The 16,356-nt window shown below is 38.4% G+C and overlaps 1 protein-coding gene across 1 annotated transcript in view; it reads right to left on the bottom strand.

Annotated features, from left to right (window-relative positions):
- HPGDS (hematopoietic prostaglandin D synthase) overlaps positions 1-15,659 on the bottom strand; it is a 28,828-nt gene extending 13,169 nt beyond the window's left edge. Inside the window, 2 exon segments of the mRNA XM_043572165.1 lie at positions 7,852-7,993; positions 15,487-15,659. Of these exon segments, the coding sequence (XP_043428100.1) occupies positions 7,852-7,984 (133 nt within the window). The 5' untranslated portion in view covers positions 7,985-7,993; positions 15,487-15,659.
- Between the last annotated feature and the right edge of the window lie 697 nt (positions 15,660-16,356).

Genomic DNA, 16,356 nt, shown 5'->3' with positions numbered 1-16,356 from the left:
CTCATATATTACATAACACTTATTACTTATCTTTTCAAAAACCTTTCTTTTAAAGCTTCATTAATTTTTGTGGCTTCCATGAGCAATAACGTGAGTTATTCTTTAAAACCATAATCTAAGGAAATGGAGAGTTTGATTTACTTATCGAGTTATGGTAAGAAATTTAGCCAATTTTGATGAGAGACTATGTGAAGTATATAGTAAGGTAGTAAGTAAGCAATTTGTACAAATATTAGGGCAGACTCCTAGCAGATGTGTTATTTTACCTGTAGATCCTACTTTGTTTTATCTCAATCTATTGTGTTTTGTCAGAAAGAAACATGTTTTTATAGAAAAATTCTAAGTTGTAGATAAATAATAACTACCATATAATTACAGCTATTTGAGTATTTTAATTGCTTACTCATATGTATTTAAAAACAACATCATAATGTATTTATAAACCACTTTTTTAATTTGATAACCTCTTTTTGAAACCTTTCCAAATCAATGACACATCAGCCTTTTTAAAAAAAAAATGTTTTTGGGGCGCCTGGGTGGCTCAGTCAGTTAAGCGTCCGACTTCAGCTCAGGTCATGATCTCGCGATCTCGCGGTCCGTGAGTTCGAGCCCCGTGTCGGGCTCTGGGCTGATGGCTCAGAGCCTGGAGCCTGCTTCCGATTCTGTGTCTCCCTCTCTCTCTGCTCCTCCCCCGTTCATGCTCTGTCTCTCTCTCTCTGTCTCAAAAATAAATAAACGTTAAAAAAATTTTTTTAAAAATTGTTTTTAATGGTTATTTTTGATAGAGAGAGCACAGTGCCACCCAGGCGCCCTGAAACATCCCTTTTTAATGGCTGCATTATATTTTGTCACATGTATTGATCACAATATTCCCAACCGGTGCCTTAGTTTGGGAAATATCATTATTTTGGAAAGGGAGAAAAGAATAAAGTGCCACTCATAATCCCATGACCCTAATGCAACTAGAATCAACCTAGAATCAGCCTTCAAGTGTCTTCCATATGCACATTAAATAAGTACAAGATGGATTACAGTTCACATCAGGAATAAAAACATCCTTGAGTACTTACCTAAGGAGTGTGCTAAGTACAATTCTAGGTGCCTGAGATACTGCAGTGAGCTAAACAAAGTCCCAAATAAAGCTGACACAAATCACGATGCCTTATTCGGAGCAAAGTATGTGATTAGAAATTAACATGCTTAACATTTAGAGGGCTGCCCCCTTTATGCTAGGCAGTGTGCTAAATATTTCATGTACCCATTAGGTCCTCTGGTACTTACAACAATTTTGTGAAGTAGGTATTATCTCATTTTATAAATGAGGAGATGAGGTGAAGAGAGGTTGTGTCAAGAGTCCAGGTCACCTACTTGGTAGAGGCTCAAACTGAGTTCAGTTGGAAACTTTGCTCAGCTGTTTTGCTAGTTCTAAGAGCTATATTTTGTGAAATACATTAAAAATCAGAGCAAACCCAGAGGACAGTAGCCAAGTTAGAGAAGGGTCTGAAAACCACTTTTTATAAGGATTGGCTGAAAAACTTGGCACTCTTCACTGGGGAGAACAAAACAAACGAAGTGTAACCTAATGGCCACCTTCATATATGGCACAGCAATCAAAAGGATGAAAAATTGTACTTATCCTGACTATCTCTAAAACACAGAACTGGAACTAAAAAGTAATTTAAAAAGGGCAGATATTAACTCAAAATGAAGCATAATTTTTTAGCATTGGAACTATTGATGATGGAATGTGTTTTCTTGCGAGATGGTAGGCTTTCAGCTACTGGCAGCATTTGAGCCAAGCTCGTGATAATTGCCAACAGTGGGAATAAAGAAATTTAAGAAGATAAGTGCCAAGGCCTTCATTTGGTTCCAGAAAAAAATAACTTTGGGGTTGTTGGAGATGTAACTAAACAGGAGCATCTGTCAAAAAGCTTTAAGGAATTTAGTGACGCTGAGTATAAGGCTGTGTGATATGGCTGCCAAAGTAAGCACTGTGATCTTGGTAAAATGTCCTTGGAGAGTATCTCGGACTTATGCTAAGAGTGGTGGTCCCATTGTGCTCTGTGCTCTTCTAATGCCTGGAACATTGTGTTTCCCCACAGGCACCATCCATTAAATGGTGGACATAATCTAACAGTAGCTTGTCCTTCTTCGGTAGTGAGGAAATCCAAACTAGGGGACATAAATAGAACCCTCCAGGAAGAGAGGAGAGTTGTCCCTTGGACCCCCACCTCATATAACCCATGGGAAGCAGCATATAAATCAAGAAGTAGAGTCAGGGCTAGAAAGTTTGGACTGAAATTCACAATGATGATCAGAGAAACAAGCAAGGAAGTTCTAAAAGTTGATATCTAGAGGAACAGATGTATGAGTTAGCTGGGACTCAGTTCTGAACTCAGCCAGTGAGCTTTATCTGCACTCAGAGTATTATCATTGAACTGACTACACAGCAATGTCTTTTTTTCTCTATGATCTTAAAGATACTAAATTTCCTCAAATAATTGGATGTGATAGAAGGAATAATCTATTCTCCACAGATTAAAATGCTAAGTCCAAGGCCAATGTATGAAAACCATAAGGAGATAGATTCTAATTTTGTGTAAAGAAGAGTCTTTTAAAAGTTTTCCTCCTTCAAAAATAAACATTAATTTTTTTTAAAAAAGAACAGAAATAAATAAACATTAAAAAAAATTAAAAAGGTTTTCCTCCTTTTCTGTTTTCTGTTCTCTCTTCCCAGAATTTCACTGAGACATTAGACATCTTCAACTTGAGTCTCAATTTTTCTAATCTTTTTTCTCCATTTTTTATTTCTTTTTCCTCCTGTGCCTTCTGGAGAAGTTCTTACTTTTTTTTATCATTTTATCAATTTGACTTGTTTTGTCTATATCAAATTTTTAGTTTCAACACCTTTTTTGTCTCTGAACATTCCTTTTTATAGCATATTTGTTCACAATGTATAGAATATCTGTTCTCTTTGAGGATTTTCTATTTTTGAAATTTTTTTCTTGCTATATCATCCTGATGCCCTCAGTTGATTTTTCCCCCACTACTTCTTTGTGTAGGTCTGTTTCATATTAGAGGCCTTCTAACAAATATCTATTAAATTTTGGTTTGCCATTCCTGTTTTAAATAAGTGAAAAGAATAAAAGCTAATTGGAACCTCAGTGGACATGGGGAGGGCTTACAAACAGACTGGGCTGGGCCGTGTCACTGAGATGCCCACCCGTTCAGTGTCTGCTAGACATTTCTCTTGGACTGACCAGCTTCCCTGGAGACAACATTTTGCATTTCCTGCCCGAGGGATACTCATTTGGTTGCAGCATTCTGACTGTAGAGCAGGGGATAAGGGCTTTGGGTCTCACTATTTAGTTTCTAGATTTCCGTTGAATCCTACCTATAATATTTTGTCCTCAGACATGACTGGTGTCCTAGAATCCTCTGGGTCATCCTTGATTGAGAGTAATCTCCATCCTTCTTCCAGGGTGGGAAAAAAGATCTTGTGGTCATGCTGCTGCCTCACATTCTTCTAGTCAATCCTCTGTCAGTTCGGTTTTTAGAGTTCTCGGTTGCTTCCAATTCCTGAGAATTTGGGGGGACCCCTGGAGTGATTCAGCTTGCCTCCTCCTCCTCTAGGCTTATATTTGAGCATCAGTAGCCTACTAAGTCACCTTACCATTCTGTTTTTGCTAATGTTTATTTATTGATTTTGAGACAGAGAGAGAGAGAGAGAGAACAAGCAGGGGAGGGGCAGAGAGAGAAAGAGAGAGAGAGAATCCCAAGCAGCCTCCAAGCCGTCAGTGCAGAGCCTGACACGGGGGTGAACTCACAAACCGTGAGATCATGACATGAGCTGAGATCAAGAGTTGGTCACTTAACTGACTGAGCCACCTAGATGCCCCATCATCTTACCATTCTTGGACCTGTTTTCCAGCTTTGAGAATTTTGTGCTATTATATTCAAGCTTGATTTCTTTGTCTTTGTAGGGCTTTGACTTTTTTTTTTTTAAGAAGTACTTCAATGTTATTTCAAGAGAAAAAAAATGTCAGCACCTGTGTGCAGGGTACCAGGTTTGACTTGGAAGAACTTCTTAATGGAAATATCCAATGATATTCTAGGTTATCACAGAGGGCAGGTCGTAGAGGATTTCAAACACCAGCGAGCATTCCTAAGTCAGATGGGAGATGAGGCCAGCTAAAATATGTAATAAACTGCTTTTCAACATCTGCTCTTGCCTTTTTTCTCAAAGCTATAAAATCCTGGATTTTTAGCTGAGCAAATGATTATCCACAATAACGTCAGCATTTCCCAGCTTCCCCTGTAGTAATGTATGACCACATGAATAAGTTCTTACCAAGGGGCTACAAGCAGAAGTGAAATGTAAAACTTTCTGGTCATGCTGTTGAAAGAAAGAGATGTGCCCCTTTCCCTCTTAGACTTCCTGTGAGCTGAAATGTGGAAGGAGGGGGAGCTATCTTACACTATATAAATTAGACAACCAACAAGGGGTGGCAGATCAACAGAAAATAACGAGCCTAATCTTTGACAACTTCATGGAGCAGCACCACTATACCAGCTTGGGCTTTTATGCAAAAGAAATGAATTTCTATTCTCTTTAGGCCATTTTTGTGTTGGGTGTCTGTTAAAGCATCTGAAACTATGAATATATATATATATATATATATATATATACATCCTAACCACCATGTACTTTAAAATTCCTTTCGACTCTAAGAATCTGTGAAAATATTAAGAAAATGTAGCAATTCTGTTTTTAATAACATAATGGAAAGTCAAGGTAGAAGAGGGTATGAGGCACTCAAAGAACTTATATCTAAAAAACTAAAAGGCAGCATTTGTTATATGTAATGTCTGTGCAACTTGCTATCCATCTTGACTTCATTAATGAATAAAATTTAATTTCACCTATTTCACGTCCACAGAGTTAAAAATCCCATGTACAAATTCTGATGGCAGGGGGAGAGTTTGGATATTAATGAGAAAGTTTCATGATAAAAGGAAATGAAATATTCAAGCCCTCCAGGGAAGAGTTCTCTGATAAGAAAAAGAGTGATTACAGGGGCAATGACTTTTAAAGAACTCATGTTTTTAAAAGGCATGTGGTGATATGTATTGTTAATATGCCAGTTATCCTGGTGTTAGTGGTTTTATTCATTTATATATTTATTTTAATATAATTTATTGTCAAGTTAGCTAGCATACAGAGCATACGGTGTGTTCTTGGTTTCTGAGGTAGATTCCCATGATTCATCACTTACATACAACACCCAGTGCTCATCCCAAGTGCCCTCCTCAGTGCCCATCACCCATTTTCCTTTCTCCCCCACCCCCATCAACCCTCAGTTTGTTCTCTGTATTTAAGAGTCTCTTGGGGCACCTGGGTGGCTTGGTCGGTTAAGTGTCCGACTTCTGCCCAGGTCATGATCTCGCGGTCTGTGAGTTCGAGCCCTTCTTCAGGCTCTGTGCTGACAGCTCAGAGCCTGGACTCCGTTTCAGATTCTGTGTCTCCCTCTCTCTCTGCCCCTCCCCTGTTCACGCTCTGTCTCTGTCTCAAAAATAAATAAACGTTAAAAAAAATTAAAAAAAAAAGAGTCTCTCATGGTTTGCCTTCCTGTCTGTAACTACTTTTTTTCCTTCCCCTCCCCCATGGTCTTCTGTTAAGTTTCTCAAATTCCACACATGAGTGAAATCATATGATATCTGTCTTTCTCTGACTGATTTATTTCACTTAGCATAATACCCTCCAGTTCCATCCACGTTGTTGCAAATGGCAAGATTTCATTCTTTTTCATTGCTGACTAGTATCCCATTGTATACATAAACCACATCTTCTTTATCCATTCATCAGTTGACTGACATTTGGGCTCTTTCCATACTTTGGCTATTGTCGATAATGCTGCAATAAACATTGGGGTACTTGTGCCCCTATGAATCAACACTCCTATATCCTTTGGATAAATTCCTAGTAGTGCTATTGCTGGGTCGTAGGGTAGTTCTACTTTTAGTTTTTTGAGGAACCTCCACATTGTTTTCCAGGGTGGCTACAGTTATTGGCATCTAGTGCAAATAACTTGGGCCACTGTATGAAATTGACCTGTGTTTGAAAAACAATTCTACCCTGCTAGGACTGTGAACGTAGATTACATAAATTCTGTGTGCTATAGCTATCCCAGCTATAAAATAGAAACAATAATACATCCCATGAAGGCAGGCTGGAGAAATTAAATGAAATGAGTCTGGGGAGTATCTACTAGGTGCCTGATAGTCTTCCAATACTCAATAGTCGTTTTCTTCAACTTCATCTTTATGCAAGTTCGTAATAACTTCATCACAAAAATGTGAATTTTAACCATACAACTAATATTTAGTTAGTATTTCTAGGTGGATTTCATGAACAAAAGAATTAGCTCATCTATTTTTTTCTTCATTCAGAAAAAAAAAAAAGCACCTAGGGGATGACTCACAATTTACTGAGAGCCACACACTTTTTAATGTAATAATATTTCTAATTCTTCCCCTTTGTCTTGAGTGCTAAGTAGCATGTTTTCATTTGGTTACCTGCCCAATTTGTCAATTTGCTCTTTCTTCTGATCAAACATCCTAGTTTTGCTCACATATCCATCCTTCTTTTGAATAGTCACATGCTACATGAAAATAGATTCCACCCCCAACTTCAGAGGTAGACTAGATGGTTCAAGGTACTTCTTATCTGCTTTGTCGGTTCACACGCAGACACATAACCCAATTTGAGCCAGTGAGACATGACAAGTTTGCCGACGTCTTCTAGGAAAGATTTTCTTCACTCAACATTTATGGAAGCAGTGCTCTTTCTCTCTCTCACATATCTCTCGACATTCCTGTTCAAGGCTGTGGGGCTGGAACCGCAGCAACCTTATTGTTACTTGTTCCATGATGCCGCCAACACACAGAAGAAAGTCATCTCTTGAAACCTGTCCTATTTCTGATTTTTGGTTATCTGAGACAACTAATTTCCTTGTTATCTAAGCGATTTTGAGGTCGGTTTTCTGTTAGAGCAGCATATCTGATCCCTTGTCAAAACATTATAGGTATCTGCAGTGAGCCCATCCAATTCCAATTGTCAAGAATAATGACTTTGGTATTCCCCATTTCAGCTCTTCTGACACAGCTTTGTGTTGTTTATATATTCTTTCTATGAGGTTTGTGTTTTCACCTTGAATAGAACATTTTGGGGGCCACCTAGCTTCTCAATGTAAAGCTAAATCAGATTTAAAAACCTCTATTTAAAAAAATAATAATAGGGGCGCCTGGGTGGCTCAGTCGGTTAAGCGTCCGACTTCAGCTCAGGTCATGATCTCACGGTCGGTGAGTTCGAGCCCCGTGTCGGGCTCTGGGCTGATGGCTCAGAGCCTGGAGCCTGCTTCCGATTCTGTGTCTCCCTCTCTCTCTGCCCCTCCCCCGTTCATGCTCTGTCTCTCTCTGTCTCAAAAATAAAATAAACTTAAAAAAATAATAATAATAATAAATGGGACACCCGGGTGGCTCAGTCAGTTAAGTGTCCGGCTTCAGCTCAGGTCATGATCTCGCGGTTCATGAGTTCGAGCCCTGCGTCAGGTTCTGTGCTGACAGCTCTGAGCCTGGAGCCTGCTTCGGATTCTGTGTCTCCCTCTCTCTCTGCCTCTACCCCACTTGTGCTCTGTGTCTCTCTCAAAAATAAATAAGCATTAAAAAATTTTTTTTAATCAATAAATAAAAAAATTAAAACCTTTCTTTTTATTCATTTCCCTGAGGAAACACAGAAAGTTCTGGAAATATATTTTCCCTACATTTTCATGAACTATTTGTGCCACTTACTTGATTTGACTTCAGGCCAATCAGCTTGTTCTATTCTGTGGTCTTCATACTTTATGTCCAAATATGCAAATATATATCGAATAATTTCCGCTCTCCCCCTCATATTAAAATAAGTGAGTTTGTAGTTTGGCATGGTGGGATTCTGGAAAAAGAAAATTTTAAGATTATTTTAGCAGCCCTCTAGGGATGTTTTGATATTTTTCTTTGGGGATTTTTTCAAAACTTTATGGCATCTTTTGAAATAGCTGTAGATATTAGAGAATATTTCAAAACCTGAATTATAAATCACCATCCTAATAACATATGGGAAAGACTTGTTAGAAGATCATGACTACCTCTTTAAGAATTAGCTGGAACATTCCAGTGAAATAATCAAACTCAAATTTTACTTACAAAAAAAATTCAGTGTGAGAGGGTATCTATACACCAACCTTCAGAGGACAGAGTCTGAAACTTTCCATTTTTTCCATTTTAAGCTGTTTTTTTCCTGCCTTTACTCACTTGTAGACAGCTGGATAAGGATTTCATGAACAGGGTACATGCAAGGGGAATGTGAGCCAGCCTTGCCAACCTGAGCTGGCCATCGCCTCCCTTCTCTCGCCCATGGCATTTCCCTCTAGGAATCAAAGGCTTAGGGAAACACTGCTCTCTTTTCTCTTTTACTGCATGCATGCTGCTGGGTTTTATTGGGATGCTAGCACCCCGCAAACAGAACCCACCTTGGTGACCTTTGTTGGGAGGGGGCAATGGGAGGCATATTTCTCTGTACCTCCCGTAGAGGAGCAAGGGAGAAAGAAAGCAACTTTCTTACATTTCATAAAGTTTGCTAATACTGGCTACATTGGTTAGGTGTAGGTCGTTATAATTTCATGAGTTTTCTGTGATTTGTATCATCTCATTTCCATTGTTTATAAACGATTAATGATTTCAAGCACTAATGGTAGAATGTCTTGTAATTTTTTAACGATCAGGTAACCTAGAAAGAAACATTGTCATTTGAAATTCAGCTCTTGCACTAAGTTGCCGTGTATCTTTGGACTAGTCAACAAAATCTCTCTGAATTTCAAAGTCCATTTTTTGGAAGTAGAGATATTAATATGGACTTGGAGATGTACTGAGGTAGTACAGGTAAAGCGTTTCACACAATGCCAGACGCTTAATAATTATTAGCTATTGACGATAATAACTCTGAGTTAATTCTATAGTCAAAAATAACCACTGTGAATACAGTACACTAAAAACAAATAATGTTCATAGTAATTACATGAATAGAAGTCATAAAGAGTAATTATTTTTTAACTTTTTATTTTTGAGAGAGAGAGCATGAGTGGGGGAGGGGCAGAGACAGAGGAGGACAAAAGATCCAAAGTGGTCTCTGTGCTGACAGCAGCGAGCCCCATGCGGAGCCCGAACTCACGAACTGTCAGATCGTGATCTGAGCCAAAGTCACACACTCAACGAACTGAGTCACCTAGGTGCCCCAACAATTATTTATTTTAAGTGGTAAGTTTAAGTAGTTTATTTTCTGCTAGGGAAGTCTTTCAAGGATGTTAACAGAATAGTAAATAAAAAGAAAAGTTAGGCTGAAGTCTCAAACCAAAATTCTATCTGAAGTCACACCACATAAACGGTCAAACACAAACCACAAAAATCTAGATTGCCAAGTTTATGCACTCCCAGTATCCCGCTGTGGTGCAGATGACCACAAACAGCTGTCTGGTTGCCTATTGAGACCCCTTCAAGACCCAGGAAACAATGGTGACGGTAATTTCTGGTGAATCCATTTCTCTGGGCCTGGGTTTTCCCCGTCCAGGTATTGTGGGTGGAGGTGATGCTCCTTGCTAGAAACACAGTCACCCTGAACATTCCACAAGCCAGCCTACTCCTGTTGGCCAGTCCAGTCCGTGTCCAAGTGAAATGTGGCACATGCCTCGCATATCAGGTATGTGAGTTAAAAACTCACTGGAGTGAACTAATGAAAATTCCAAGGTACAGAGCCCCCAGTTCTTTGGGGGAGAAATATGCATACAGGGAGTTCAAATTTGGGGAACTAAGTTAAACTTAATGTTGAGCTTAGAAATAAATAGTGGGAAAAACACGAGAGTATAAAAATAGTAAAAAAGGTAAAGTAATAAGTTTCCTTCTGAAAAAAAAAAGGGAATAGTTTATGTAATCACAATAAAGGGAACACTCTTTTTTTTTTAAGTTTATTTGTTTATTTTCAGAGAGAGAGACAGTGGGGGAGGGACACAGAGAGAGGGTGACACAGAATCCCAAGCAGGTTTCGTGCCGTCAGCACAGAGCTCAATGTGGGGCTTGATCTCATGACCTGGGGATCAATACCTGAACCTAAGTCAAGAGTCGGTCACTCAACTGATGGACCTACCCAGGCGCCCCAAGGAAACATTCTTATCTAGGAAATAAAAAGCATAATTGTTACAACTCCTTGATCTAACAGTTCTAAATCTCAAAACAAAAAGAGTCTTCAGAGTGGAAAAAATGTCATTCTTGGTCACAGTTTTTATTTGAAGAACATCGTATACAACTTTTTTTTATTGATTTTTGCTGTCGTGGGTCAATGTTTCCTCAGCAACAAAGAAATTATGTGTATTTTCCTTATAAGCATTATATGAATATGTAGATTCATATACATCCATTATGATCAATGTTAAAAAAAATAAACATGACTTTTTACCATTTGGTCAAATGCTACATAAATATCAGTGTCCACCTCCTAATTCTGCATGAAAACAAAGGCACTTGTTATTGTTCATTTGCAAAAATGTGCCATTTTATATTGTATTTCACTCAAGTAAAGAAGACATTTAAAAAAGTCCTTAGTATAAGTTGGCAGCTATCTACAGTTCTCTGCAAATATATCTTTAAATCTAAGATTAGGCACAGGTCCATGAACAACTGACAAATGCTTATCTTTCAAGATAGAACATCCCTTCAACAGTTGTAACTCATTGATGAAGCTGTACTTACACAACACATTCTTGTAGTTAGTTGCATAATTATATTTTCTATTGAGTGAAAGTCTAGTTTTCTTGATTCTTACAGCTACAAAATTCCAAACTTGAAGACTTTTGTTTTTCAGGACATATGTGCACATTTTATAACATGAAAAATAAGTAAATGTAAATGCAATTGCAAACATCTACGAAGTTTAAAGATCCTTTCTATATTTCATAAAGTTTTTGCATAAAAACTAACCGAAGAAATTCCAAGTAAATGTTTGTATGGTGAAAATAGACAAGGAAATTTACAATAGAAGCTAATGAGAACTACAGAGCATAGTGTCTGGAAGATTTTTGTTCCTCGTACTGCACTCAGCAGTCTATTTCTGTTACAATAACCTCACTTTGTTAAAGCCTTTATTTCATAAGGATGATAGGCTAAAAGGATGAAGGTAAGATACACCCCGCTCCCACAATGGATGCAGTGAGGAATGCGCTTAAGGGTTGAGTAGGTCAGTGTGGTTTGCAGGCACCGTGCTACTTAGTATCTAAGTGGCCTTGGGCGAGTTACCTGTTCCTAGTTTTACTTTCCTCACCTGCCAAGTGGTAATGAAAATATTGTGTAGAAAGTACCAATACAATGCTTGGCACACGGTGTACATTCAGAAAGCAAAGCAGGAAGGATGAAAAGGGAGGGCGGGAGAGAGGAAGACAGGGAAGGACAGTTCCCACCCTAGTTGAGGTTCAAGCCCAGCTGTGTGTAATTTGATTGGACTCTGATCCTCAAAGCACATAAAAATAAAAGTAAGTTAAGGATAAAAAGAAAAATACAGTGTCAGGATTAAAAGCCAAGACAAACTTTGCCTGGATCAAAGCAAACAGACACCAAATACAGTAAGCAGGACCTTGAATTCTGAGAGAGGCAGCGACCATTGAGGAAGGTAGCTCCTTTGGAAAAAAAGAGAATAAAATCCCCCACACAAATGAGAGACTGTAGGGAAGCACTGCTTGAAACTAGGGCCTGGCAGGCTCTTACATACAATCTCTAAAAGGTCAAATTGTAAACCTCTAGTAAAAGTGAAAACAAGGAAAATATATGAAAAGTCACAAAAAATTAATATTATAAGCAAAAAGGGTCATAATAGCAGATGAAATAGATCATTAAAAATCATAAGCTAATGGGACACCTGAGTGGCTGAGTCGGTTAAGTTACTGACTTCAGCTCAGGTCATCATCTTACAGTCCGTGGGTTCGAGCCCTGTGAGGCTCTGTGCTGGAGCCTACTTCGGATTCTGTGTCTCCCTCTCTCTCTGTCTCCCCACCCCTGGCTCGAGCTCTGTCTCTCTCTCAAAAATTAAAAAAAATTTTAAAAATTAAAAAAAAAACAGTAAAAAAATCATAACATGACATGTAACATGACAAATAACTGAACACTTAAATGGAAAGATTTTGAGAAATATGTAAACTAACACAAGCAAATAAAAAAACTGAAAGCCTGCATTTAACACTAACCAGTGAAGAAATTGCTTGGTAATTACCCATTGGTAATTATCCATTATGTAATGAATGGAATTAGTTACATTCATGAAAGACACCAGACCCAGAAGAAAACTTCTTTAACCTATTAGAGTCTCTTTTTACAAAAAACAAAACAAAACAAAACAAAAAACAAAAACAAAAACTTAGAGCAAACATACATAATGGGAAGCCAATAGAAGCATTTTCTTTAATGTCAGGAGTAACGAGAGCCTCACTACTACTCTTACTGTTCAACATAGTCCCAGATGCCTAGCTACTCAGTAAGATGACAACAATAAACAACATATGTAAGGAATGGAAAGGCAGAGACAAAACTGTCCTTATTTGCAATCAAAGTTATTGTTTGTATTTAAAATTCAAGAGACTCTCTAGGGGCGCCCGGGTGGCGCAGTCGGTTTTGCGTCCGACTTCAGCCAGGTCACGATCTCGCGGTCCATGAGTTCGAGCCCCGCGTCGGGCTCTGGGCTGATGGCTCGGAGCCTGGAGCCTGTTTCGGATTCTGTGTCTCCCTCTCTCTCTGCCCCTCCCCTGTTCATGCTCTGTTTCTCTCTGTCCCAAAAATAAATAAAAAACGTTGAAAAAAAAGAAAAAATTTAAAATTCAAGAGACTCTCTGGATAAACCTGAGCCTGAATTTCAAACAGAAATGCTAAGGACCAAAATAGCCAAGACAAATGAAAAGAGCAGAGGGAGAGGACTTGACCTACCAGACTGCAAGACTTACATAAAAAAACAAAAAAAAAAAAACCAAAAAAAAAACAACTTGCAATTAGGGTAATGTGATCTTTGTTCAGGACCAGACACACAGAGGTGCATAGAGCCTTTAACAGAATCTCAGATATATGACCAAGATGACATGACAGTGAGAACATAATGGGGCTAGACTGAAATGGTTCTGAGACAAAAGAAGAAAATATACAGAATTAGATCTCAATTTCACATAATACATAGAAAGAACACCGGATGGATTATACCCCTAAGTATGATTGGACTGGCCTAAGCAAATTCCAGTGTCATGCTGTTCCCTGTCAGTTTCATTTCTGAGCCTTTCCACTATTACTACACGTTAAGAATCCCATGTAGGAAGGGGTGCCTGGGTGGCTCAGTCAGTTGAGCATCTGACTTCCGCTCTGGTCATGATCTCACTGTTCGTGGGTTCAAGCTCCACATTGGGCTCTGTGCTGACAGCTGAGAGCCTGGAACCTGCTTTGGACTCTGTGTCTCCCTCTCTCTCTCTCTCTCTCTCTGTCCTTTCCCCACTCGTACTGTCTCTTTCTGTCTCTCAAAAAAGTGAATAAATGTTAAAAAAAAAAAAAAAAGAATCGTATGTAAGGAAAGCTGTATATATTTCCTGAAATGATACAGAAACAAGAAGGAAAAAGATAAGCTGATCATGCTTAAAGCTTTCCTTTATAACTGAACTGGAATTACTACTTGGTTAAAATAATCTGCTTTCCGGGGCGCCTGGGTGGCGCAGTCGGTTAAGCGTCCGACTTCAGCCAGGTCACGATCTCGCGGTCCGTGAGTTCGAGCCCCGCGTCAGGCTCTGGGCTGATGGCTCGGAGCCTGGAGCCTGTTTCCGATTCTGTGTCCCCCTCTCTCTCTGCCCCTCCCCCGTTCATGCTCTGTCTCTCTCTGTCCCAAAAATAAATAAACGTTGAAAAAAAAATTAAAAAAAAAAAAGATTTCAGCAGATAACTGAAAAAAAGGAATTGAATTTTTGAAATAATTTCGATGGATAGAAAAAATTACACATAGGGAATTAAGTATTAGCCATTTTACAATTCACCTCAAAACCTAAACACTATTTATTTTTATTTCACTCATAAAAGTGTTGGTCTACATGAGCTCCTACTCTTAAATAAAAGGAAAGTCAAGCATTCTTGAGAATAATGCAATAACCTACACATTTGAAGTATAAAAACACAAATTATTTGTGAATTTGCCAACAGTTCTTTGCTGTATCTCAACTTGACCAATGTTTAACCTGTACAAAATGTTCTGGCATAGAGTACATAGAGTAACATTTGTACTCCCATTATATAGACTGCAGTGTTTTGAAATGCGAAAATTGGATTCAGAGAGCAATCACATGAGATGCTATTGTCTACATAAGAACTTCTTGCACATTATGACCTTAAATAACAGTACTGCATTACCTACTAACAGTTGGTGGTAGAGAATGTTGATTTCCTTCACTCACAGAGTTCCTGAGCATTTCTAGTTCAGTTCTGGAAAAGTTGCCAGGTTGGAGTTAAATTGTAGGACTACAGAGAAATATCAGCATTTTTGTTAACTGAGTATAATATTGATTTCAGTCAAACCCTGAATGTTTAATTTCACATTGGCAGGCCAGGATTTCTATTTTCCCATCAAAGACCAATGAAATATCATTTTAAATGGCTGCCTCACATTAAAGCCAAGCAAGAGGAATAATTGAAATATCCTTTGGGAGCTGTGAGCCCAAATTCTTAGCCTGGAGTAAATGCCTTGAATTATCTTTGAAACCAAATGATGATAGAAGGTAATTCTTGGCAAAACATGAAGACATTTCAACAAAATGAGCCTTAAAGTGACAGAAAATATTACAAAGAAAATCCAAGAGAAAGAAAGAAGAAAGAAAGAAAGAAAGAGAAAAGACAGAAAGAAAGGGAGAGAGAAAGAGAAAAAGAAAGAAAGAAAGGGAGGAAGGAAGGAAGGAAGGAAGGAAGGAAGGAAGGAAGGAAGGAAAAGGGAGAAAGAGAGAGAAAGGGAGAAGAAAGAAAGGAAGAAAGAAAGAGAGAAAAGAAAGAAAGGGAGAAAGAAAGAACTTCAGCTTCATACATTAAAAAACATCACTTGTACTGACTGTATTTTGTATGTTAAAGTCTACTTAAAGGATATTTTAAAATCTTTTAAAATCTTTAAAAATCTCCAGTACCTATATTTCTCTTAGAAATTACTGTTTGATTTCTATTTGGCCACTAACATAGGGAGGATCTGAATGAGACCAGATCAGAGGAAGTGGCACAGTGAAAAGAGGTCATCAAAAAGTTGCTCAGTCACACACAGAATACGACAGTAATAAAAATAAGCACTAAGATGAAGAGAGAACACTCTCATTTCATATCTTTATAGAGTTCAATCTTACCACTTACTTGTGCTATGTTTCCGTGGAGTCTCTAGTATCTTCTATGCCCTCATAAGTGACTGCATCTTGGGTTTATATGATGAGTAAGTCACAGTCACAAGCCAATGAGAGTCAAGACGACTTACTTCCACCCAAGTGTCTTCCTTCATTTCTCAGATGAAATATGCTCACCAAACAGTCCCGCCTGCAAAGACTTCTGGTTATTCTTGGCATTTGATAGGCTCTTTGTGTGTAAATAATCTAATGTATTTGCATTCAATAGATAGAATCAAAGTTACAGGTGCTGACATGTATCTATTGCTACATGCTCATTTATGTTTAAAGTTTTACGCCGCAGGCTCCTGGAGAATGAGACAACGGGAATACAGCCAAGCCTTCTTTTCAGATACACAAGTGGCTTGCTTCCTCAATTCATTTGGTCTCCTTGGGGAGCCCTTGGCCAACCACATCCTCACCAGAACCCTCCTCCCACAGTCTTGTCCTCTACCTGCTGTGTGTTTCTTCATTACCATGTCTGACAATAGAGTGTATTTTCTTGGTTTGTTTTCACCCTCCTCCAGCAGAAGGTAAGCTCCATAAGAGCAGGTGCCTCGTTATTCAGTTTACTGTTATGCCCTCATTGTGGAAAGAAATACCAGGCACATCATAGGCACTAATATATCTTTGATGAGTGAGTGATTCCAATTTATATTTCCCAACCATTCACATTTTTTACAAGGACTCTTTACAGCTCTCATTACTGCGAGGATATTTCATTTACATTCCTTTTCTCAGAAGAGCCATAAAGCTGGAGTGGAAGATTCTAACATACCTTGTTGATAATCGTTATACAGATGAGTAACAAATGCCTAAATGTTCTAGAAATTTATTTATTTTT

Source organism: Prionailurus bengalensis, chromosome B1, assembly GCF_016509475.1.
Source record: "Prionailurus bengalensis isolate Pbe53 chromosome B1, Fcat_Pben_1.1_paternal_pri, whole genome shotgun sequence".
NCBI classification, from domain to species: Eukaryota; Metazoa; Chordata; class Mammalia; order Carnivora; family Felidae; genus Prionailurus; species Prionailurus bengalensis.
The sequence above is the reverse complement of the archived record's forward strand: the minus strand, read 5'-3'. Positions and strand labels throughout refer to the sequence as shown.